Source organism: Pogoniulus pusillus, chromosome 4 (genome assembly GCF_015220805.1).
Source record: "Pogoniulus pusillus isolate bPogPus1 chromosome 4, bPogPus1.pri, whole genome shotgun sequence".
Taxonomy (NCBI): Eukaryota; Metazoa; Chordata; class Aves; order Piciformes; family Lybiidae; genus Pogoniulus; species Pogoniulus pusillus.
Genome location: NC_087267.1, coordinates 46,906,750 through 46,930,105, shown reverse-complemented (window position 1 = coordinate 46,930,105; position 23,356 = coordinate 46,906,750). Strand labels below are relative to the sequence as shown.

The following is a 23,356-nucleotide window of genomic DNA, read 5'->3' as shown; positions in this document are numbered from 1 at the left end:
GGCGGGTTCGGGCGGGAAACTGAAATCGCCGAACGGGTCCGAGCTGGAAAGGACCCCCCCGGGTCACCCTGTGCCAGCGCCCCCGCGGGCGGCACGGACACCGCACCGGATCGGGCTGCGCAGCGCCCCCGACAGCCCGACCGCGGTGCGCACAACCACAGCACCGAGCAGGCTGGGAGAGACCTCCGAGCTCCTCCGGTCCCACCTAGCGCCCAGCCCTGGCCACTCACAGCACCCAGCAGGCTGGGAGAGACCTCCGAGCTCCTCCGGTCCCACCTAGCGCCCAGCCCTGGCCACTCACAGCACCCAGCAGGCTGGGAGAGACCTCCGAGCTCCTCCGGTCCCACCTAGCACCCAGCCCTGGCCACTCACAGCACCGAGCAGGCTGGGAGAGACCTCCGAGCTCCTCCGGTCCCACCTAGCGCCCCGCCCTGGCCACTCACAGCACCGAGCAGGCTGGGAGAGACCTCCGAGCTCCTCCGGTCCCACCTAGCGCCCAGCCCTGGCCACTCACAGCACCGAGCAGGCTGGGAGAGACCTCCGAGCTCCTCCGGTCCCACCTAGCACCCAGCCCTGGCCATCAACACCATGGCACTAAGTGCCCCAGCCAGGCTTGGCTGCAACACCTCCAGGCACAGAGACTCCACCACCTCCCTGGGCAGCCCATTCCAATGCCAATCACTCTCTCTGCCAGGAACTTCCTCCTCACATCCAGCCTATATTTCCCCTGGCACAACTTGATGCTGTGTCCCCTTGTTCCGTTGCTGCTTGCCTGGCAGCAGAGCCCAACCCCACCTGGCTACAGCCTCCCTGCAGGCAGCTGCAGGCAGCAATGAGCTCTGCCCTGAGCCTCCTCTGCTGCAGGCTGCACCCCCCCAGCTCCCTCAGCCTCTCCTCACAGGGCTCTGCTCCAGGCCCCTCACAGCTTTGTCGCCCTCCTGTGGACACCTTCCAGTACTGCAACATCTCTGCAATGGAGGAGCCCAGAACTGGACACAGCACTCCAGGGGTGGCCTGAGCAGTGCTGAGCACAGGGGCACAAGAACCTCCCTTGTCCTGCTGCCCACACTGCTCCTGAGCCAGCCCAGGATGCCATTGGCTCTGCTGCCCACCTGGGCACTGCTGCCTCAGCTTCAGCTATTATCCACCAGTACTCCCAGCTCCCTCTCTACCTGGCTGCTCTCAGCCACTCTGGCCCCAGCCTGTAGCACTGCTTGGGGTTGTTGTGGCCAAAGTGCAGAGCCCTGAGGTTCAATAAGGCAAAATGTCGGTCTTAGACAAAACTTCCCTGCCTAAAAGGCTTTCACAACCTCAAGGGATGTTGTAACCACCTGCAGGGATGATGCCACTGATGGAACAGGTCTTTGGTCTCCATGTAACTGACTGTATCTCTCCTGCTTCCCTTCTCATCACCTCCTCGTTATTATCAGTTACAATTCGTCCCTGTGCTTGCTGCTACAGCATGATCTGATGGAGAGTGTGGTGCATCAGAAGCTTCCAGCCTGGTTCAAACTCATGAAATCTAAGGGCAGCCCTGGAATGCTGAAGACTTTAATTTCCTAACTGAAGGAAATTTGCATTGGAAAGAAATAGGTCCTCTGAGAAACAGCTGTAAATACTCCAGGGGGATCAAAACGAGAGTTTTGCTCCTCAAATGGTGTCAGCCACATCTCAAACGGTCAGCAACATACTGAAATCCCTCCTCATTCTTTATCCAGGCCATTCCCAAGTTGCCTTGTGGATCAGGAATGTGGAAATAATTCAGTACTTGCAGAAATAATTGTTCTCTCACCAGTAATTCAAAATTAATTGCACTACAGCCAATTAACTTGGACCATCCAGGAGATGAGTAGCTGACGGAGCTCTTTACCTTAGCAGTGTTACAGGTCTAGATTCCTTTCCTCTCCCCTCCCCTCTCTCCTCTCCTCTCATATCCTCTCCTCTTGTATCCTCTCCCCTCTCCTCTCCTCTCCTCTCCTTCTGTATCCTCTCTCTCTTCTCCTCTCCTCTTGTATCCTCTCCCCTCTCCTCTCCTCTCCTCTTGTATCCTCTCTCTCTTCCCTCTCCTCTTGTATCCTCTCCCCTCTCCTCTCCTCTCCTCTCCTCTCCTCTCCTCTCCTCTCCTCTCCTCTCCTCTCCTCTCCTCTCCTCTCCTCTCCTCTCCTCTCCTCTCCTCTCCTCTCCTCTCCTCTCCTCTCCTCTCCTCTCCTCTCCTCTCTCCCTTTCTCTCTCCTCTCTCCTCTCCTCTCTCCTCCCTTCTCTCCTCTCTCCCTTCTCTCCTCTCTCCACTCCCGTCTCTCCTCTCTCCCTTCTCTCCTCTCTCCTCTCCTCTCTCCTCCCTTCCCTCCCCTCCCCTCCTGTCCTCTCCCTCTCCCAGAGGCTGGCTCATGTCTTTCTCGTCCCTAGACCAAGCCTGTAGCTCTTGGCCCAGCACTGCTAAGCCACCAAGTGCCGTTTGTTCAGCTGGCATTCATTTCACTTTTCCCTTCTCACCGTGTCACTGAGATGTTCATGGTTCACAACACAACACCACAGCCCCCTTAGGTCTGTGCAGGGCTCATGTCCCCCCCTGCCCACGCTAGAGGGCCAGGGCCCTAAGAGAACTTAATTGCCCTGACCAAGTTCATATTCAGCCTCCACCCACACAGCCTCCTCCCCTTGGCACCGGAGCTGCATTTAAGCTGAGGTTGTTTGGTTTGCTCCTTGTTTGAACCATGGACTTCAGCTGGTAGCTCTTGACATCTTTCCTGTGGACCCACTCTGTGACTTCCCTGAGGATCTGGATTGTGATTGTTGCTGGTCAGTGCCACCAGACTTGCTCTGCTCCTCTTGTTTGGATCCTGTGGGGTTAGACTGCTTGTGGTGAGCTCTCTACCCCTGCCTGCCTCGCTGTTACCTTTGGCTTCTGGCTTGCTGTGGTGCAACCCTGCTCTAGCTGCTCCCTAATTTGCTTTCAGCCTGTGCAGGACCCATCCATAAGATTTTTAGGTTGGATATTAGAAGAAACCTCTTGACAGAAAGGGCTCTCAAACACTGGAACAGGCTCCCCCCCAGGGAGGTGGTTGAATACTCATCCCTGAAGGTGTTTCAAAGACCCAGAGATGTGGTGCTGGTTAACATGGTTTAGCACCAGCCTTAGTAGAGCTAGACAGTGATTGGACTGGATGATAGTAGGCTGAAGCTGAGGCAGCAGTGTGCCCAGGTGGGCAGCAGAGCCAATGGCATCCTGGGCTGGCTCAGGAGCAGTGTGGGCAGCAGGACAAGGGAGGTTCTTGTGCCCCTGTGCTCAGCACTGCTCAGGCCACCCCTGCAGTGCTGTGTCCAGTTCTGGGCTCCTCAATTAGAGAGATGTTGCAGTACTGGAAGGTGTCCACAGGAGGGCGACAAAGCTGTGAGGGGCCTGGAGCAGAGCCCTGTGAGGAGAGGCTGAGGGAGCTGGGGGTGTGCAGCCTGCAGCAGAGGAGGCTCAGGGCAGAGCTCATTGCTGCCTGCAGCTGCCTGCAGGGAGGCTGTAGCCAGGTGGGGCTGGGCTCTGTTGCCAGGCAAGCAGCAGCAGAAGAACGGGACAGAGGCTGAAGCTGTGGCAGGGCAGGTCTAGGCTGGATGTGAGGAGGAAGTTGTTGTCAGAGAGAGTGATTGGCATTGGAATGGGCTGCCCAGGGAGGTGGTGGAGTCTCTGTGGCTGGAGGTGTTGAAGCCAAGCCTGGCTGGGGCACTTAGTGCCATGGTCTGGTTGACTGGACAGGGCTGGGTGCTAGGTTGGACTGGATGAGCCTGGAGGTCTCTTCCAACCTGCTCCATTCTATGATTCTATACACGACCTTATGGCTGTGGCAGGAGGTCACCTTGCTGCAAGCTTCTGTAGCCCCTTCATTGAGGATTAGGAGTGGGGAGCAAAGGTTTGGGCTTAAATGCAGCTCCTGAAATGCAATGGGTGGAGGCCCCAGGTGAGCCCGGTCAGGGCGCTTGGAGCTTGTTGATGTACCTCAGACCCTGACATCACATCTGGCAGGATCTCTTGGCATCCTTTTACATCCATACAGGAGGCAGCATGACTAATCAAGCAAGCTATAATTTTGCCCTAAATTATGTCCCTCCTTCCTGTTTTGGAGAGTGAATCTGCAGGAGGCAGTGTGGACAGCCTGTGGATCCTTTAGGAAGGCCATCAGCTACAGGTGGCCTTTGGCTACCACCAGGATTGCTGTAGTGCTGGCTCCTGTCTCTCAGGATAAACTTGTGTCCCCTGATGTACACTGAGGGAAGTGGATCTGCTTGTTTCCCCAGGACTGGGCTGGGTTAAACCTCTGAAGCCTGGAACATACCTGACCTCCCTGCACAGCCTATGCTCTCCACAGCGTGTCCCCAAGATACAAACGTTGCAGGATGACTAATTCCTGTGTGTCAAAACAGGCAGAATCCCTGCCTGAGGCTCCTTTTGTTCCCAAAACACGAGGGTTGCCCTTACAAAAGACTTAGCATCATAGAATGAGAATGTTTTGAGTTGAAGTGACCTTTAAATGTCATCTAGTCCAACCTTCCATGCAGTGAGCAGACAGTTTCCACTAGATCAGGCTGATCAGAGCCCCAGCCCTGGAGCACAGCCCTATAAGGAGAGGCTGAGGGAGCTGGGGGTGTACAGCCTGCAGAAGAGGAGGCTCAGGGCAGAGCTCTTTGCTGCCTGCAGCTGCCTGCAGGGAGGCTGTAGCCAGGTGGGGTTGGGCTCTGCTGCCAGGTAAGCAGCAACAGAACAAGGGGACAGAGCCTGAAGCTGTGCCAGGCCAGGTCTAGGCTGGATGCGAGGAGGAAGTTGTTGTCAGAGAGAGTGATTGGCATTGGAATGGGCTGCCCAGGGAGGTGGTGGAGTCACTGTGGCTGGAGGTGTTGAAGCCAAGCCTGGCTGGGGCACTTAGTGCCATGGTCTGGGTGACTGGCCAGGGCTGGGTGCTAGGTTGGGCTGGCTGAGCTTGGAGGTCTCTTCCAAGCTGCTTGATTCTATGATTCTGTTGAACCAGTCCAGGTCAGGTTATCTGAGATCTGAGCTACCTCCTCCAGTTGCAGACATCCCTGCTGACTCCAGAGGTGTTGGATTAGGTGACCTTTAGAGGCCGCTATCAACACAAACCATTCTATGATCCTTTAAGTGGGATGTAGAGGAGCACAAGAGCAAAGGGACCCAGAAGAGGATCCCCAAAGTGATCCAGAGAACAGGGAAGAGCCCTGTTGATCCTTTAAAGCCAAGAGGACCTGGCAGTGTCTCTTCCAGCAGTTCTTCAAACCTGTGTCAGCTTTTCCTGAGGAGGGTGTTTAGAAAGCCTATCCAAGAGCAATCTCTGCCCTGGAGTCACCACAGTGGTGCAGTGGGTCCAGTTGAGGGATCCCCAGTCCAAGAGACAGGGAACTACTGGAGAGAGTCCAGAGGAGGCTACAAGGATGCTGAAGGACCTGGAGCATCTCTGGGAGGAGGAAAGGCTGAGAGCTCTAAAGCTGTTGAGCCTGGAGAAGAGCAGCCTGAGAGGGGATCTGCTCAATGCCCAGCAGGAGCTAAAGGGTGGGGAGCAAGAGGATGAGGCCAGACTCTTGTCAGCAGTGCCTACTGGCAGGAGAAAGGGCAACAGGCACAAAGTGGAACTCAGGAGGTTCCATCAGCAGAAACTTCTTTACTTTAAGGGTGCCAGAGAACTGGAGCAGCTGTCCAGAGTGGTTATGGAATCTCTTTGCCTGGAGAGATTCCAACCCCTCCTGGCCACTGTGATGCTGGGCAACCTGCTGTGGGTGACCCTGCTTTAGGAGGGGAGTTAGCCTAGATAATGTGCAGAGGTCCCTTCCAAGCTCCATCAAGCTGGGCTTCTGTGACTCCGTGAGAAGAGCCTACCTGCACACCTGAGCTCCTCTGTGCTCCTCTTCACCCAAAGCTTTTTCCCTGCTCCTATTCTCCAGCTTGTTTTCACACCAATCTTTATGCAGCCTCTCAAGTGCTTGAAGCTCTGCTGGCTCTGCATCAAACCATCCCAGCTGAAGAACTCAGACTTCATCTTTCCAAACATTGGCTCCACTGGAGGTTTTTGATGGAGTGAGTTCTTTTCTGCTGCCTGCCTTTTTGCAGCGAGGAGCAGGCTACTAGAAACACTCATGACCATAGGTCAACGAGGCTCAACTGCTGCAGCTCCTCACCCCCAGTGAGAGCTGGGGTAATGTTCAGTTTGGTTCTGCTTGCCTCTGTCTAGAAAAACATGTGAAAGGGCAACAAGCAACTTGGAGGTCAAAGCTTTGAAAACAGCTCCTCCCTTCCAGGTTTGCCTGTCTCAGTGGAAAATATTATTTGGGGGTGGTGTCAAGGTCCTATCAGGTTGGTTCCCTTGAAAGCTCTGATAAAGGTGAGAAGTTAGGCAGATGTGTTTGATCTGGAAAAGAGATTTCTAAACAAGCCCTCTATAAATTGCCCTTTGCTAGGCTGAGCTGGACACCACCTCAAGCATGAAGCTGATTTTGATCTTCAGTGCCCTCCTCGGGGTTTCCTTGTGCCTGAAAACTTTTGTTGGGTGAGTTATGCTTTTGAGGAGTAACTTTGATGAAAGGTCCTGCTATCCACTTTTGTGGCAGCACAGGAGGTTCTGCCTCAACACGAGGGGGAACTTCTTTACTGTAAGGGTCACGGAGCGCTGGAATAGGCTCCCCAGAGAGGTTGTGGAGTCTCCTTCCCTGGAGACTTTCAAGGCCTGTCTGGATGTGTTCCTGTGTGACCTGTGCTAGATTGTGTGGCCCTGCTCTGGCAGGGGGATTGGACTTGATGATCTCCTTGGGTCCCTTCCAACCCCTAACATCCTGTGAGCCTGTGAGCCTGTGATGTTCACAATCTTCACTTTAAGATGTGTGCTTGAGGCACGTCCTGTGATGTTTATGGCTGGCTTGCCTTGTATTGGTGCTGCAGTGATTGAAGGAACTTCTCTCTACTTTCATTTGGGTGTTCTAAGAAGGATGAGTTGAGCTCTTAAGTCCAAGTTCACCCAGGCCTCTCTTTTGGCTTTGACCTGTACCTAGGGAGCATTCTGGAGGTGATCCTTGCTGCAAGGCTCAATAGGTCTGGTCATAGAATCATAGAATCATAGAATCAATCAGGTTGGAGGAGACCTCCAAGCTCATCCAGTCCAACCTAGAACCCAGCCCTGGCCAAACACCCAGACCATGGCACTAAGTACCTCATCCAGGCTTGGCTTCAACACCTCCAGGGATGGCAACTCCACCACCTCCCTGGGCAGCCCATTCCAATGCCAATCACTCTCTCTGCCAACAACTTCCTCCTAACATCCAGTCTAGACCTCCCCTGGCACAGCTTGAGACTGTGTCCCCTTGTTCTGTTGCTGCTTGTCCGGGAGAAGAGCCCAACCCCACCTGGCTACAGCCTCCCTTCAGGTGGTTGCAGACAGCAATGTTGTCACCCCTGAGCCTCCTCTTCCCCAGGCTATGATCCAGCATAAAGAAATACTTAGACAGAAATTATTACAAATTCATTACAGTGAGGCTGGTGTGAAACTGGAACAAGTGACCCAGGGAGGTCATGGATGCCCCCTGGAGGTGTTGAAGGCCTGGTTGGATGAGGCCTTGTGCAGAGTGGTCTGAGAGGTGTTCCTGCACACAACACGGGGATGGAACTAGATGATCTTTAATGTCACTTCCACCCCAAACCATTCTGTGTATCTGTGAATCATGGCATGCTTTGGGTTGGAAAGGACCTTGTGTGGTCATCCAGCCAAGTCCTCTGTGAGCAGCAGGAGATGAGGAGGCTCAGGGCAGAGCTCATTGCTGCCTGCAGCTCCCTGAAGGGAGGCTGTAGCCAGGTGGGGTTGGGCTCTGCTGCCAGGCAAGCAGCAACAGAACAAGGGGACACAGTCTCAAGCTGTGCCAGGGCAGGTCTAGGCTGGATGTTAGGAGGAAGTTGTTGGCAGAGAGAGTGATTGGCATTGGAATGGGCTGCCCAGGGAGGTGGTGGAGTCTCTGTGCCTGGAGGTGTTGAAGCCAAGCCTGGCTGGGGCACTTAGTGCCATGGTCTGGTTGATTGTCCAGGGCTGGGTGCTAGGTTGGGCTGGCTGAGCTTGGAGGTCTCTTCCAGCCTGGTTGATTCTATGATTCTGTGAAGTTGCAGCACAGGAGGTTCCAGCTCAACACAAGGGGGAACTTCTTTACTGTAAGGGTCACAGAACACTGGCACAGGCTGCCCAGAGAGGTTGTGGAGTCTCCTTCCACAGAGGCTTTCAAGGCCTGTCTGGATGTGTTCCTGTGTGACCTGAGCTAGATTGTATGGTCCTGCTCTGGCAGGGGGGTTGGAATGCATGATCCCTTTGGGTCCCTTCCAACTCCTGACATCCTGTGATCCTTTGACCTGGAATGGTTCCAGGGATGGAGACTTCTACCACACCTCTGGGCAACCTGTTGCAGTTTCTTTTGTCATGTCATGAAAGCATTGAGTGTAATGTACCCCCAGAAGATTTTAACTCACCCTCCTGCTCAGCTCAGGGCATGCAGCTGTTTCCTCTTCTTGTCATCATCCACCTCTGCTCCTCTTCAAATAGCTGTAGGCTGAGATCAGATCATCCTGAACAAGCCTGAGCTCTTCACCCTCTCCTCTTGATACTGTTTTGGCAGGCAGGCTGGAACATCTGGCAATCCAAACCCCAGGTTGTGATCACTGTAGCTTGTACAATGCATAGTCCAAGTTAATTGCTGAGGTCATCTCTAGCTGGTGGAGTGAGGTACTCCCAGAAGGTGATTCATTCCACCTGGAATGGTACAAGACACCCTTTGATGGCATCACCTTCTGACAACACAGGGAAGTTTGTCATCATCCTTTGATGAATTGAGGAAAGGAGAGATGATTCCCATATTTGGTGCTCCTCAATCATTGGCAAGATCAACCAGAGCATTACTTTGCAAGTTGTTGACCCAAAATAACTTGTTGGTGCAAGAGTGGATTTAGAAAGAAGTTCTTTACAGTGAGGGGTAGTGAGACAGGGCAACAGGATGCCCAGAGAGGTCATGGATGCCTCCTCCCTGGAGGTGCTCAGGTTGGATGAGGCCTTGAGCAACCTAGTTTAGTGGAAGTGTCTTTGCCCAAGGCAGGGGGGTTACAACTACATCATAGAATCATAGAATCCTGAAGAAATTGATCTTCATGTCATAGAATCATAAAATCAAACAGGTTGGAAGACACCTCCAAGCTCAGCCAGCCCAACCTAGCACCCAGCCCTGGACAATCAACCAGACCATGGCACTAAGTGCCCCAGCCAGGCTTGGCTGCAACACCTCCAGCCACAGCAACTCCACCACCTCCCTGGGCAGCCCATTCCAATGCCAATCACTCTCTCTGACAACAATTTCCTAACAACATCCAGCCTAGACCTCCCCTGCCACAACTTGAGACTGTGTCCCCTTGTTCTGGTGCTGCTTACCTGGCAGCAGAGCCCAACACCACCAGGCTAGAGCCTCCCTTCAGGTAGTTGTAGACAGCAATGATCATTAAGGTTCTTTCCAACCCAAACCATTCTGTGAATCTGTGAAACTGTGAAAATGTGATCCTTGTAAGTAGGTAAAAAAATCACCCACTCCAGGCCTTCTTTCTGATGAAAGCTTCTGATGAGTAAAAATTGCCACTTAACTCACTCCTATCCCAGTGCCTCTACAACAGGTTGTTGGTTCAACTCTTGGGTGACACTAAATCAACTGCACTATAGAGGTTCTTACCAGCTGGCAGCATACATGTAACTACCCACCCAATTCATGAGCTGAGTAACAAACTCATTCAACCCAACCTCTTTTTGAGGCTGTTGCTCAATCATAGAATGGTTTAGGTTGGAAGAACTTCAAGGATCATCCAGTTCCAACCCCCCTGACATAGGCAGGGACACCTCCCACTGGAACAGGTCACTCAAGGCCTCATCCAACCTGGCCTTGAACATCTCCAGGGAGGTTGTGGAGCACAGAATCACCCAATGTGATCAAAGATCACATTGGGTGATTCTGTGCTCCACAACCTCCCTGGGCAACCTGTGCCAGTGTCTCACCACCCTCACTGCAAAGAACCCTTTCAGTTTCAATCTCCCCTCCAGTTTAATCTCCCTTCTGCCAGTTTAAACCCATTCCTCCTCATCCTGTCATGACAAGACCTTGTCAGTAGTCCCTCCCCAGCCTTCCTGTAGCCCCCTTCAGATACTGCAAGGCCACTCTAAGGTTTCCTCCAAGCCTTCTCTTCTCCAGGCTGCAGAGCTCCAACCCTTCTAGCCTGTCCTCATAGCAGAGCTGCTGCAGCCCCCTGAGCATCTTGGTGGCGCTGAAGACTCACTGTTCTTTTTACAGGCACCAGGTTCTCCGGATCCAGGCAAGAAACGAGGAGGAGGTCCAGCAGCTGAGGGTGTTGGAGTCACTGGAACACCTTGAGGTATGCTGTCACCTCAGAAGGATCTTTTTGTTTCCAGCTGGGGTAGGATTTAGGGCAGAGCTTTGTCTTGCATTTGAAAGTTCCTATCACACTGTGGTAGCAGCTAGAAATAGATTTGCTTTCTCAGTCCATGGTGATTGATCTCCAAGGTCTAGAACCAGCCTGGTTTTGAGGAGTACCTCTGTACTCAGCACCATTGAGACCTCACCTCAAATACTGGGTTCAGTTTTGAGCCTCTCAATCCAAGAAGGATATTGAGGGGCTGGAGCAGGTCCAGAGAAGAGAAATGAAGCTGGCAAAGGGTAGGGAGAACAGATCTAGTGAGGAGCAGCTGAGGGACCTGGGGATGTTTAGTGTGGAGAAAAGAAGCCCGAGGAGAGGCCTCGTCGCTCTCTACAACCCCCTGAGAGGAGGTTGCAGTGAGGTGGAGGTTGTTTTCTTCTCCCCAGTATCAAGAGGAACAGAACAAGAGGGAATGGCCTGAAATAGTGCCAGAGGAAGTTTAGGTTGGATATCAGGAAAAAAATCTTTCCTGGGAGAGTGGTTGATATGATTTAACACCAAAACAAGAATCATGAAGGCATTGGAACAGGCTGCCCAGGGAAGTTGTGGAGTCTCCTTGTCTGTAGACACTCCAGACCCACCTGGCCATTGTGATCCTGGGCAAGCTGCTGTAGGTGCCCCTGCTTTAGCAGGAGGGTTGGGCTGTATGATGCTCAAAGGTTCCTTCCAACCTCCATCATGTTGGGATTCTGGGTTTCTGTAACACAGAGCTTTTGTTGGGAATGTTTCTGGTAAGAAGGAGAACATTCAAGTAACCCTCAGGGAAGATCAATGTTTCCTCTTGCTTCCATGACTGGCTCTGAAGTCAGTGAGAACACTGATGGAAACTGTTGGAAGGGGTCCAGAGGATGCTCAAAGGGCTGCAGCAGCTCTGCTATGAGGGCAGGCTCCAAGGGTTGGGGCTCTGCAGCCTGGAGAAGAGAAGGCTTGGAGGAGACCTTAGAGTGGCCTTCCAATATCTGAAGGGGGCTACAGGAAGGCTGGGGAGAGACTATTGACAAGGTCTTGTCATGACAGGATGAGGAGGAATGGGTTTAAAGTGGCAGAGGGGAGATTAAACTGGAGGGGAGATTGAAACTGAAAGGGTTCTTTGCAGTGAGGGTGGTGAGACACTGGCACAGGTTGAGGGTGCTGAGACACTGGCACAGGTTGCCCAGGGAGGTTGTGGAGCACAGAATCACCCAACGTGATCAAAGATCACGTTGGGTGATTCTGTGCTCCACAACCTCCCTGCAGGTGTTCAAGACCAGGTTGGATGAGGCCTTGAGTGACCTGTTCTAGTGGGAGCTGTCCCTGCCTATGGCAGGAGGTTGGAACTGGCTGAGCTTTGAGGTCCCTTCCAACCTAAACCATTCTCTGATTCTATAAACCTCCTGTGCACTCATCACATGAAATGATACAGGTTGTGGTGAGGCTCTGGTGTGCTCTTGGGCAAAACCAGAACTCCTTCAGCTTTAGAAGAGCTGTTTGCAGACTAAAATCCATCTCCCTTGCTCTTCCCAGCTTGACTTCTGGATAAATCCCTCCACCTCTGGCCGACCTGTGGATGTGCGAATCCCTGCCAACAATGTCCAAGCAGTCAAAGGTTTCCTGGAATCCAATGGAATTGAATACTCCATCCTGATTGAAGATCTGCAGGTAGGTGTCCCTGGCACAGATTTTCTGGGAGAACTTATCATGTTCTTCACATACTTAAAGGCAGCCTACCAGAAAGCTGAAGAGGGACTTTACACAAGGGCTTGCCATGATAGGAGGAAGTGCAATGGTTTTGAACTGGAAGAGGGGAGATTGAAATTGGAGATTAGGAAGAAATTCTTTCCAGAGAGGGTGGTGAGACAATGGAACAGGTTGCCCAAGGAGGCTGTGGATGCCCCCTCCCTGCAGGTGTTCAATGCTAGGCTGGACTGGCTATTGAGCAACCCGGTCTGGTGGAAGGTGTCCCTTCCCATGGTGGGGAAGGGTTGGAAGTAGATGATCTTTATGATCCCTTCCAACACATGATTCTATGATTCCACCTGCAGGGAGGCTGTAGCCAGGTGGGGTTGGGCTCTGCTGCCAGGCAAGCAGCAACAGAACAAGGGGACACAGTCTCAAGCTGTGCCAGGGAGGTCTAGGCTGGATGTTGTTAGGAAGTTGTTGGCAGAGAGAGTGATTGGCATTGGAATGGGCTGCCCAGGGAGGTGGTGGAGTCTCTGTGGCTGGAGGTGCTCAAGCAAAGCCTGGCTGAGGCACTTAGTGCCATGGTCTGGTTGATTGGTCAGGGCTGGGTGCTAGGTTGGACTAGATGATCCTGGAGGTCCCTTCCAGCCTGGCTGATTCTATGATCCTTTACAGCAGAGCCTGTTGTGACAGCACATTTGCTTGCCTGAGATAAACATTTGGCCAGAAGTTGGCAAATTGAGGCTTTTCTCAACACTTCTATGACTTCTTTTAGGCTATTCTGGATAAAGAAAAGGAAGACATGGCCCAGAGCAAACAAATGGAGCGCAGCAGCAACACCTTCAGCTATGCAATGTACCACACCTTGGATGAAGTGAGTACCAAAGCTTTGAGGGGAGAGGATTTCTTTTTCTCTGGCCCCTTTTTCATGCTTTTTTCTTTCTTTTATCCCATTCCTTTCTTTTTCTTCACTGAAACATCCTATTTTCAGATCTAAAATGTCTTCTTTTGGTGGTTTCTAAATGTATTGATTTTGTGCTCAGCACCCTGACAGAGTGTTGGAACAGGCAAGTGTCAATCAGAACTCTTCATCAACTCTGCAGAGTTCTATCAAAATCCTCCCTTCTGACCCTTAAATGAGATTGAGAAATAAACAGGGAAATAGAGGAAGGCAGAAGCAAAGAAACAGAGCTAAGGAGATGATATTTGTATTGCCTGAAGTTCTTAAAGAGGGTTTTGAAGTCATTCAAGTAGATTTTGGTTTCACTTCCTTCTACTGCAAGTGGTCTTGATTTGACTTCCTTCTACTTTGTGATGTTAGGAACAGCACTGACTACACCAGTGTAGGGTGAGATGGGCTTTGAGTAGTCATTGTAATGAAGGCAAAAGGACAGTTTAATAGAAGGGTAATTAACTGTGGCCACAACAACCCCGAGCAGTGCTATAGGCTGGGGACAGAGTGGCTGGAGAGAAGTCAGGAAGAAAGGGACCTGGGGGTGCTGGTAGATAGTAACTGAACATGAGCCAGCAGTGTGCCCAGGCTGCAAACCCCCAGCTCCCTCAGCCTCTCCTCACAGGGCTCTGCTCCAGGCCCCTCCCCAGCCTTGCTGCCCTTCTCCAAACACCTTCCAGCACCTCAACATCTCTCTTGAATTGAGGAGCCCAGAACTGGACACAGCACTCAAGGTGTGATCTGAGCAGTGCTGAGCACAGGGGCACAAGAACCTCCCTTGTTCTGCTGCCCACACTGCTCCTGAGCCAGCCCAGGATGCCATTGGCTCTGCTGCCCACCTGGGCACTGCTGCCTCAGCTTCAGCTCCTCTCTGCCAGCACCCCCAGGGCCCTCTCTGCCTGGCTGCTCTCAGCCACTCTGGCCCCAGCCTGTAGTGCTGCTTGGGGTTGTTGTAGCCAAAGTGCAGAACCCTGCACCTGGCCTTGTTCAGTCTCATCCCCTTGGCCTCTGCCCACCCATCCAGCCCGGCCAGGTCCCTCTGCAGGGCTCTGCTACCCTCCAGCATCTCCACACCTGCTCCTAGCCTTGAAGTGCCCCAGGGACGGCGACTCCACCACCTCCCCGGGCAGCCCATTCCAGTGTCCAATGACTCTCTCAGTGAAGAACTTTCTCCTCACCTCAAGCCTAAATCAGAATGGCAGTTAGCCAAGCTTGACCATATTAGGTGAAGTCATAGGCTTGCTTTACCCAAATTTGGGAAAAGCACAGGCCTTGCACAAAGCAGGCATAAGCTAAGTGTGTGTACCTTGTTTACCATAGACTCATGGAATCAAGCAGGTTAGAAGAGACCTCCAAGCTCAGCCATCGCAACCTAGCACCCAGCCCTGTCCAATCAACCAGACAATGGCACTAAGTGCCCCAGCCAGCTTTTACTAAGTGCTTCATCCAGTATTTGCAAGCCTGGGCAGACCAGAGTCCTTAGACTCAGTGTCTCCAGGTTGTTTGTCCTCTTTCCTGTGATTGCTTCTCCTCAAAACAGGAGGAGGGAGAGCAGAAAAACGTATCTGGGCAGCCAGGACATGTATAAGCCTGTTTTGGCCTATGCAGGCCTACCACAACAGACAGAAACAAAGCCTTCTTCAGGTCCTACAGTAAAATGTCAACCTGCTGATTTCAGATCTATGATGAGCTGGACCACATTGCCTATGAGTTCAGCAGGCTTGTCAGCAAGATCAAGATTGGGGAGTCCTACGAAAAGCGGCCACTGTACGTGCTCAAGGTATGACACACAGCAGAGGACCACTGCTGCTTTGGGTGGAAAAGGCCTCCAAGCTCATCAAGCCCAACCATTAACCCAGCACTGCCAGGCAACCATCAAACCATGTCCCACAGGGCTACATCCATGTGGTTTTCAAGTCCCTCCAAGGATGGTGACTCCACCACTGCCCTGGGAAACCTGTTCTAGGAACAGAACAACAACAGGGAAACCTGTTGCTTTCCTTGACAACCCTTTCCATGAAAAAAATGTTCTTTGTGTTCAACCTCAGCTTCTCCTGGGGCAACCTGAGACCATCTCCTCTTGTTCTGTTACATGATTGACCCCCACCTGGCTCCAAACTCCTTTCAGAGCTTTGCCAAGAGCCAGGTCTCCCCTCAGCCTCCTTCCCTCCGGGAAGAACAACACAACTATTCCTATATATCCACTGTAGATACAATTGAATCCAAAGCACCTCGTTCTAGATGAGATGTCCTTGGCTGAAAGGTGTCACCAAGAGTTTCACCTCTTTCTGTTTTCTTTGGCAGTTCAGCACTGGAGGAAGCAACCGTCCTGCAATCTGGCTGGATGCTGGCATCCACGCCCGGGAGTGGGTGACTCATGCCAGTGCCATATGGATGGCTAGAAAGGTCATTTCAGGGCCCTTCTTCAATCTTGGCAATGTCTCTGATTGTAAAAGAGGGTATCACAAGGTTTGATAGAACCACAGAATCATAGTAGCACTTTGGTTGGAAGAGATCATCCAGTCCAACCATTAACCCAGCACTGCCAGGTCACCACTAAACCATGGCCCTCAGCACCACATCTACATGGCTTTGAAATCCCTCTAGGGATGGAGACTCCAGCACTGCCCTGGGCAGCCTGGGCCATACCTTGACAACCTTCCTTTTCATGAAGAAGTTGTTCTCATCTCCAGTCTAAACCTCCCTTAGCACAACTTGAGGCCATTTCCTCTTGCCCTGTCACTTGTGAGAAGGTTCCAAGCCCCACCTGGCTCCAAACTCCTCTCAGGGAGTTGTAAAGAAGCAGGTCTCCCCTCACCCTCCTTTTCTCCAGGCTGAACAACTCCAGCTCCCTCAGCTGCTCCTCACTAGACTTTTGCTCTAGAGCCTTTGCCAGCTTCATTGCTCTTCTCTGGGTAAAAACAGTAAAATGCATTCATTGCTCTGTCTCCAAGCTGCAAGTCTAATGAGGAACAGTCATGGTCAGCAGATAAGTGCTCCTTCTTCTTTCCCTGCCCTGAAAGCCAGGCTTGGAGCCTCTGATAGAGCCTAGGAAAGGTGGGAATGAAATACAGAATCATAGAATCAGGCAGGGTTGGAAGGGACCCCAAGAGGCAGCCAGTGCCAACCCCCTGCCATGCCCAGGGACACCCTACCCTAGAGCAGGATGCACACAGCCTCAGTCAGCCTGGCCTCAAACACCTCCAGCCATGGGGCCTCAACCACCTCCCTGGGCAACCCCTGCCAGCTTCTCACCACTCTCCTGCTCAACAACTTCCTCCTCACCTCCAGCCTCACTCTCCCCACCTCCACCTTTGCTCCATTCCCCCCACTCCTGCCACTCCCTCACAGCCTCAAAAGTCCCTCCCCAGCCTTTTTGTAGCCCCCTTCAGATCCTGGCAGGCCACAAGAAGGTCACCTGGGAGCCTCCTCTGCTGCAGCCTGCACAGCCCCAACTCTTTCAGGCTGTGCTCACAGCAGAGCTGCTGCAGCCTCTCAGCATCCTCCTGGCCCTGCTCTGGACACTCTCCAGCATCTCCACAGCCCTCTTGTCCCAGGGGCTCCAGAGCTGGATGCAGGACTCCAGCTGGGGTCTCAGCAGAGCAGAGCACAGCAGAGGGGCAGAATCCCCTCCCTGGCCCTGCTGGCCACACTGCTGCTGCAGCAGCCCAGGCTCTGCTTGGCTTTCTGGGCTGCAAGTGCACACTGCTGGCTCCTGCTGAGCTTCTCCTCCAGCAGCACCCCCAAGTCCCTCTCCTCAGGGCTGCTCTCCAGCCTGGCACTGCCCAGCCTGCATTGGTGCTTGGCATTGCCTCCACCCAGCTGCAGGACCTTGCACTTAGTCTTGTTGAATCTCCTGAGCTTGGCTTGTGCCCACCTCTGCAGCCTGTCCAGGTCTCTTTGGCTGGCATCCTTTCCCTCCAGCCTGTCTGCTGCAGCACACAGCTTGGTGTGGGCAGCAAACTTGCTGAGGGTGCACTCAGTGTCTCTGCCAAGGACTGCTGATGGTCACCAGGTTGTCTCTGCTTAGATCGCCTCTGACTACGGGACTGATCCATCCATCACCTCCCTGCTGGACAAGATGGACATTTTCCTGCTGGCAGTCTCAAACCCTGATGGATATGTGTTCACCCACACCTCGGTGAGTAGGCATGCTGGGTGCCTAAGCTGATTCAGAGAGCTGTCATCCTCTTCCAAGCCAACCAGAAATGTAAGTTAGGTTCTGACAGTCCACTTATTAAAGCTGTAAGAAGAAGCTGCAAAAGACCTGGGCAGCCAAAGACACTAATTCCTTGTCTAAGCCATCTTAACCCACTGTGAAGCCACCAGCACTTCAGTTTTCAGAATCACAGGATTGTGTCAGTTGGAAAAGACCTCTAAGATCATCAAGTCCAACCATCAGCCTAACACCACCATCACCATTAAACCATGTCCCAAAGTGTCACGCCCACACCCAGAGAGGTTGTGGCTGCTCTCTCCCTGGAGGTGTTCAAGGCCAGGTTGAATGAGGCCTTGAGTGACCTGTTCTAGTGGGAGGTGTCCCTGCCTATGGCAGGGGGGTTGGAACTGGCTGAGCTTTGAGGTCCCTTCCAACCTAAACCACTCTATGATTCTTGAACACCTCCAGCTGACCCATCAGAAATAACCTTAGGCTCATGCTTAGGATCATGGGATCACAGAATATGTATTTGGTTGGGAAGAGACCTTCAAGATCATCCAGTCCAACCTTCAACCCAGCACTGCCAGCTCCCCATCACACTGAACTGATGTCCCTAAGCACCAGATCTGCTCACTGCCTGGTGAACAGCAGTGATTCCAGCTCCCCATCACACTGAACTGATGTCCCTAAGCACCAGATCTGCTCACTGCCTGGTGAACAGCAGTGATTCCAGCTCCCCATCACACTGGACTGACATCCCTAAGCACCAGATCTGCTCACTGCCTGGTGAACAGCAGTGATTCCAGCTCCCCATCACACTGAACTGACATCCCTAAGCACCAGACCTGCTCACTGCCTGGTGAACAGCAGTGATTCCTGGGTAGCAATTTTAATGCATCATTTTGCTCCTTCTTGAAGCCACCAAATCATGGAGGGAGTTGGGTTCTAAGGGACCTCTAAGGATCCTCTCATCCATCTCGTGGTTCTTTGGCACAGAATCGCATGTGGCGGAAGACTCGCTCCAAGATTTCAGGCAGCCTGTGCTATGGAGTTGATCCAAACAGGAACTGGGATGCAGGTTTTGGAGGTAGGAAAAGAAGTTTCTAGATTCTGGCTGTCACTAAGAAGAAAGTTCCTTTCCACGTGTCCAGATCCCATCACACAGGAGACCAGAAATGGAGGGATTGAGGGAAAAAAAGTGGTCAAGTAGGTGTCATAGAGTTAGAGAATGCTATAGGCTAGAAGGGACCTTTGGAGGGCATCTTAGTCTATCCCTTCAATCAGCACAGACATCTTCAACTAGAGCAGGGTGCTCACAGGCCCTGACCTGGAATAGTTCCAGGAATGAGGCTTTTAACACCTCCCTGGACAACTTGGGACAAGGTCTCACCACCCTCACAGTGAAGAACATCTGTCCTCTCTCTAATCTGAATCTCTTTTAGTTTAGATCCACCACCCCTTGTCCTATCACAACAGCTCCTGACATAAAGTCTGTCTCTAGCTTTCTTTTTAACCCTTTTCAGTCCTGAAAGGCCACCAGGAAATCTCCCTGGAGCCTTCTCTTCTCCAGGCTGACAAACCTCAACTCTCAGCCTGGCCTTACAGCAAGAGAGTTCAAGCCCTCCCATCTTCGTGGCCTCCTTTGGAGGCAGTCACCTGTATCATCCAGAAGTAGGTTCCTTGAGTAGTCCCTTAGGTTCCTTGCTCTCTGTTGGAGTACCTCAGACCTGGCTTTAGGCTCAGGACCTGTTCCAAGCAAAGCCCAGCTTTGTGTTGCTCTGCTTTGGCCTTTCCTGAATCCCATTTCTTACTGGTTTCCCTTTGTCTTCTTTGCACCAACAGGTCCTGGAGCCAGCAGCTACCCCTGTTCTGAGTCCTACCGCGGGCCCAGCGCCAACTCAGAGGTGGAAGTTAAATCTGTTGTCAACTTCATCAAGAGCCATGGAAACATCCAGGCCTTCCTCACCCTCCACAGCTACTCACAGCTCCTGATGTACCCCTATGGCTACAAATGCACGGAACCAGCAGACCACGAGGAGCTGGTGAGATTCAAGGACTTGCCTTTAGCTCCCTCTCTTCTGCTGGCCAGATCTCTAGACTCAAAATCCCAGCATGGTGGGGGTAGGAAGGGACCTCTGGAGATCACCTAAGCCAACCCCCCTGCTAAAGGAGGGTCACCCAACAGCAGGTTGCCCAGGATCAAAATGTTCAGGTGGGTTTGGAGTCTCCCTCTCCAGAGAGGGAGATTCCACAACCTCTCCAGGCAGCCTGCTCCAGGGCTCCACCAGCCTCCAAATGAAGAAGCTAATCAATACCCAAGGATTGCCATGAGATATCAGGACAAAACCAAGAGGATGAACTTGTCATCCATGGCAGTGAACATCCTTAGAATCATAGAATCAAGCAGGTTGGAAGAGACCTCCAAGCTCAGCCAGTCCAACTTAGCACCCAGCCCTGGCCAAGCAACCAGACCATAGCACTAAGTCTCTGCTCTGGACACTCTCCAGCATCTCCACAGCCCTCTTGTCCCAGGGGCTCCAGAGCTGGATGCAGGACTCCAGCTGGGGTCTCAGCAGAGCACAGTAGAGGGGCACTTTCTTAGACCTTCTGTCATTGAAGTAAACACTGACTATTGGAAGACCTCCAACCCCATTGGGATATGCTGGTATCTCTTGAACCTTCCCTTGACAAGGCAATTGGTGAGATGAAACACTGGATGACCTGATTTAGAAGCTGCTAGGATTTAATTCACCTCCCAGTGTCACCTCCCATAAATCCTGTGGAGACTTGAGTTTGGTGACCAGCAGGAGTGACACTCAGACATGACAACCCTTTAAGAAATGGATCTGTTTGGCTCAAGTTTGTTGGCAGGGGTGAAAAGTCAGAGAGATCATGGAAATACCTCAGAGTATGTCTCAGACTGGCTAAATCTAAATATTGGATCTCATTACCTGTGGCTGTGTTTTGACTTCTCCTTCATCTTCTCCTCTCCAGGATGCCTTGGGAAGAGCAGCTGCCAGCTCCATCAGCTCCCTGTATGGCACCAACTTCAAAGTTGGGAGCATCTGCAACGTTATCTGTGAGTGTTCTGCTGGTCTTTGTCCCCTGCAGCAAGGTCTCTTCCTGCTGGAAGCAGTGATGCTTCTGTGGAGTGACATCACCACTGTAGAGTGACAACCACACAATCACAGAACTGGGTGGTTGGAAAAGACCTTTAAGGTCACTGAGTCCAACCATTCTCTACCAAGTTTGGTGCTAAACCATGTCCCTCAGCACCACATCTCTGAAGCTTTTAAACTCCTCCAGGGTACTCTTTGTACCACTCGGGCAGGCTTTGGAGCCCTGGCTGCTGGTGTGGGGCACAGAACTGGGCAGCTCTGGTGGAGGTGGTGGCAGGAGAATGGATGTCCCTCCCTGGAGGTGTTCAGGGCCAGGATGGATGAGGCCTTGAGCGACCTGGGCTGGTGGGAGGTGTCCCTGCCCATGGTGGGGAGGTTGGAACTGGATGATCTCTGGAGTCCCTTCCAACCCAACCCATTCCACAAGTGTGTGAATCCAGGAGCAGTTGGACTTGGTCTTTAAAACAGAGTGAGAGAAGAGCTGCTTAGGAAGCACTGCCCTGGGAGGAGAGGCTGAGGGAGCTGGGGGTGTGCAGCCTGCAGCAGAGGAGGCTCAGGGCAGAGCTCATTGCTGCCTGCAGCTGCCTGTAGGGAGGCTGTAGCCAGGTGGGGTTGGGCTCTGCTGCCAGGCAAGCAGCAACAGAAGGGGACACAGTCTCAAGCTGTGGCAGGGGAGGTCTAGGCTGGATGTTAGGAGGAAGTTGTTGTCAGAGAGAGTGATTGGCATTGGAATGGGCTGCCCAGGGAGGTGGTGGAGTGGCCATGCCTGGAGGTGTTGCAGCCAAGCCTGGCTGGGGCACTTAGTGCCATGGGCTTAGTTAAGAAGGTGTTAGGTGAGAGGTTGGACTCGATGATCCTGGAAGTCTTTTCCAACCTGGTTGATTCTGTGACTGAGCTCTGTGATAGGGATTCAAGCACCTCAATGGGCAGCCTGTTCCTGTGCTTGAGAACCCTTTCAGTGAAGGAGTTCTTCCAATGTCTAACTTAAACCTCCCTTAACCCAGCTCGAGGGAATCAAATATAGAACTCATCAGGTTGGAAAGGACCCTGGAATTGGTCATTCTGTCCAATTTCCCTGCAATAAGCAGGGACATAGAACCATAGGATGGTTTGGGTTGGAAGGGAACTCAAAGTTCAGCCAGTTCCCACTCCCCTGCCATAGGCAGGGACACCTCCCACTAGAACAGGTTGTTCAGGACCTCATCCAGCCTGGCCTTGAACACCTGCAGGGAGGTTGTGGAGCACAGAATCACCCAATGTGATCTTAGATCACATTGGGTGATTCTGTGCTCCACAACCTCCCTGGAAAACCTGTGCCAGTGTCTCAGCACCCTCAACCTGTGCCAGTGTCTCACCACCCTCACTATAAAGAACCCTTTCCTAACATCCAGTTTGAATCTCCCCTCTGCCAGTTGAAACCCATCTTTAACTAGATCATGTTGCTCAGGGCCCCATCAAGTTTGACCTTGAATGTCTTCAGAGATGGGAACTCCACCACCTCTCTGGGCAATCTATTCCAGCATTTGACCACCCTCAGAGCAGAGAACTTTCTCCTGATGTCAAACCTCAATCTGCCCTGCTCTAGTTTGAAACAAGTCACTGTCCCTGGAGGTGTTCAAGCCAAGCCTGGATGAGGCACTTAGTGCCATGCTCTGGTTGATTGGATAGGGCTGGGGGATAGGCTGGACTGGATGAGCTTGGAGGCTTCTCCCAACCTGCTTGATTCTATGATTCTAAGTGTTCACAAAAACCTAACAGCTGCTCCTCAAGGAGGACTTGCAGAACTCAGATTCCTTCATGCTTCTGACTCTTCTCACTCCCCTTTCAGACCAAGCCAGTGGAGGCAGCATTGACTGGAGCTATGATTTTGGCATCAAATACTCCTTTGCCTTGGAGCTGAGAGACACAGGGCGCTATGGGTTCCTCCTGCCAGCCAAACAGATTATCCCCACTGCCAGTGAGACCTGGCTGGGGCTGAAGACCATCATGGAGCACGTCCGAGACAACACAGCCTAAAAGCTGGGGATGGGAATCAGCAAGCTCAGAAATCCTCAGCTCTCAGTGACATCTCTAATGACACAACACTTGGTCAAATAAAACCCTGTGTGCATCCTCCTGCAGCGTCTCAAAAGCCTTCAGTGGTGGCCTTGTTCAGTGCAGCTCTGTGTGGAGCATGGCCAGAGAAAGGCAACCAAGCTGGGGAAGGTTCTAGAGCACAAGTGTTGTGAGGAGCAGCTGTGGGATCTGGGGTTGTTAAGCCTGGAGGCTGAAGGGAGACCTTCTGGTTCTTTACATCTTCCTGAAAGGAGGCTGGAGAGAGATGGGAGTTGGTCTCTTCTGGCAAGGAACAAGAAACAGGACAAGAGGAAATGGCCTCAAGTTGTAGCAAGGGAGATATAGGCTCGATGAAACTGGGGAGGGGCCTGGAGCACAACCCTGGGAGGAGAGGCTGAGGGAGCTGGGGGTGTGCAGCCTGCAGAAGAGGAGGCTCAGGGCAGAGCTCATTGCTGCCTGCAGCTGCCTGCAGGGAGGCTGTAGCCAGGTGGGGTTGGGCTCTGCTGCCAGGCAAGCAGCAACAGAAGAAGGGGACAGAGGCTGAAGCTGTGGCAGGGCAGGTCTAGGCTGGATGTTAGGAGGAAGTTTTTGGCAGAGAGAGTGATTGGCATTGGAATGGGCTGCCCAGGGAGGTGGTGGAGTTGCTGTGCCTGGAGGTGTTGAAGCCAAGCCTGGCTGGGGCACTTAGTGCCATGGTCTGGGTGCTTGGCCAGGGCTGGATGCTAGGTTGGGCTGGCTGAGCCTGGAGGTCTCTTCCAACCTGGCTGATTCCCTGACTATGACATGGAGAACAATTTCTTCAGGAGAAGGCTGTCAAGCCTGACTCAGGCTGCTGAAGGCAGCAGTGGAGTCCTCATCCCTGTCAGGTTTCAGAGCTGTGTAGATGTGGTGGTGAGGGACATGGTTTAGCAGTGACCTGA

At 52.5% G+C, this 23,356-nt stretch overlaps 1 protein-coding gene across 1 annotated transcript; it reads left to right on the top strand.

Annotated features, from left to right (window-relative positions):
* The first annotated feature begins 6,471 nt into the window (after positions 1 to 6,471).
* On the top strand, positions 6,472 to 22,481 carry LOC135175157 (carboxypeptidase A2-like). The gene is made up of 11 exons (XM_064142932.1): positions 6,472 to 6,539; positions 10,348 to 10,429; positions 11,996 to 12,130; positions 12,927 to 13,025; positions 14,782 to 14,883; positions 15,408 to 15,509; positions 17,134 to 17,244; positions 18,259 to 18,349; positions 19,105 to 19,304; positions 20,257 to 20,341; positions 22,210 to 22,481. Exons 1-11 carry the CDS (start codon positions 6,475 to 6,477, stop codon positions 22,395 to 22,397), a joined length of 1,260 nt encoding a protein of 419 aa, XP_063999002.1. The 5' UTR covers positions 6,472 to 6,474; the 3' UTR covers positions 22,398 to 22,481.
* The last annotated feature ends 875 nt before the right edge of the window (positions 22,482 to 23,356 follow it).

Coding starts and splice junctions, on each gene's coding strand:
- LOC135175157 (XM_064142932.1), top strand. CDS start 6,475: ATGAAGCTGATTTTGATCTTCAGTGCCCTCCTCGGGGTTTCCTTGTGC. Junction 13,026..14,781: donor TGTACCACACCTTGGATGAA/GTGAGTACCAAA, acceptor TGCTGATTTCAG/ATCTATGATGAGCTGGACCA. Junction 15,510..17,133: donor CCATATGGATGGCTAGAAAG/GTCATTTCAGGG, acceptor GTCTCTGCTTAG/ATCGCCTCTGACTACGGGAC.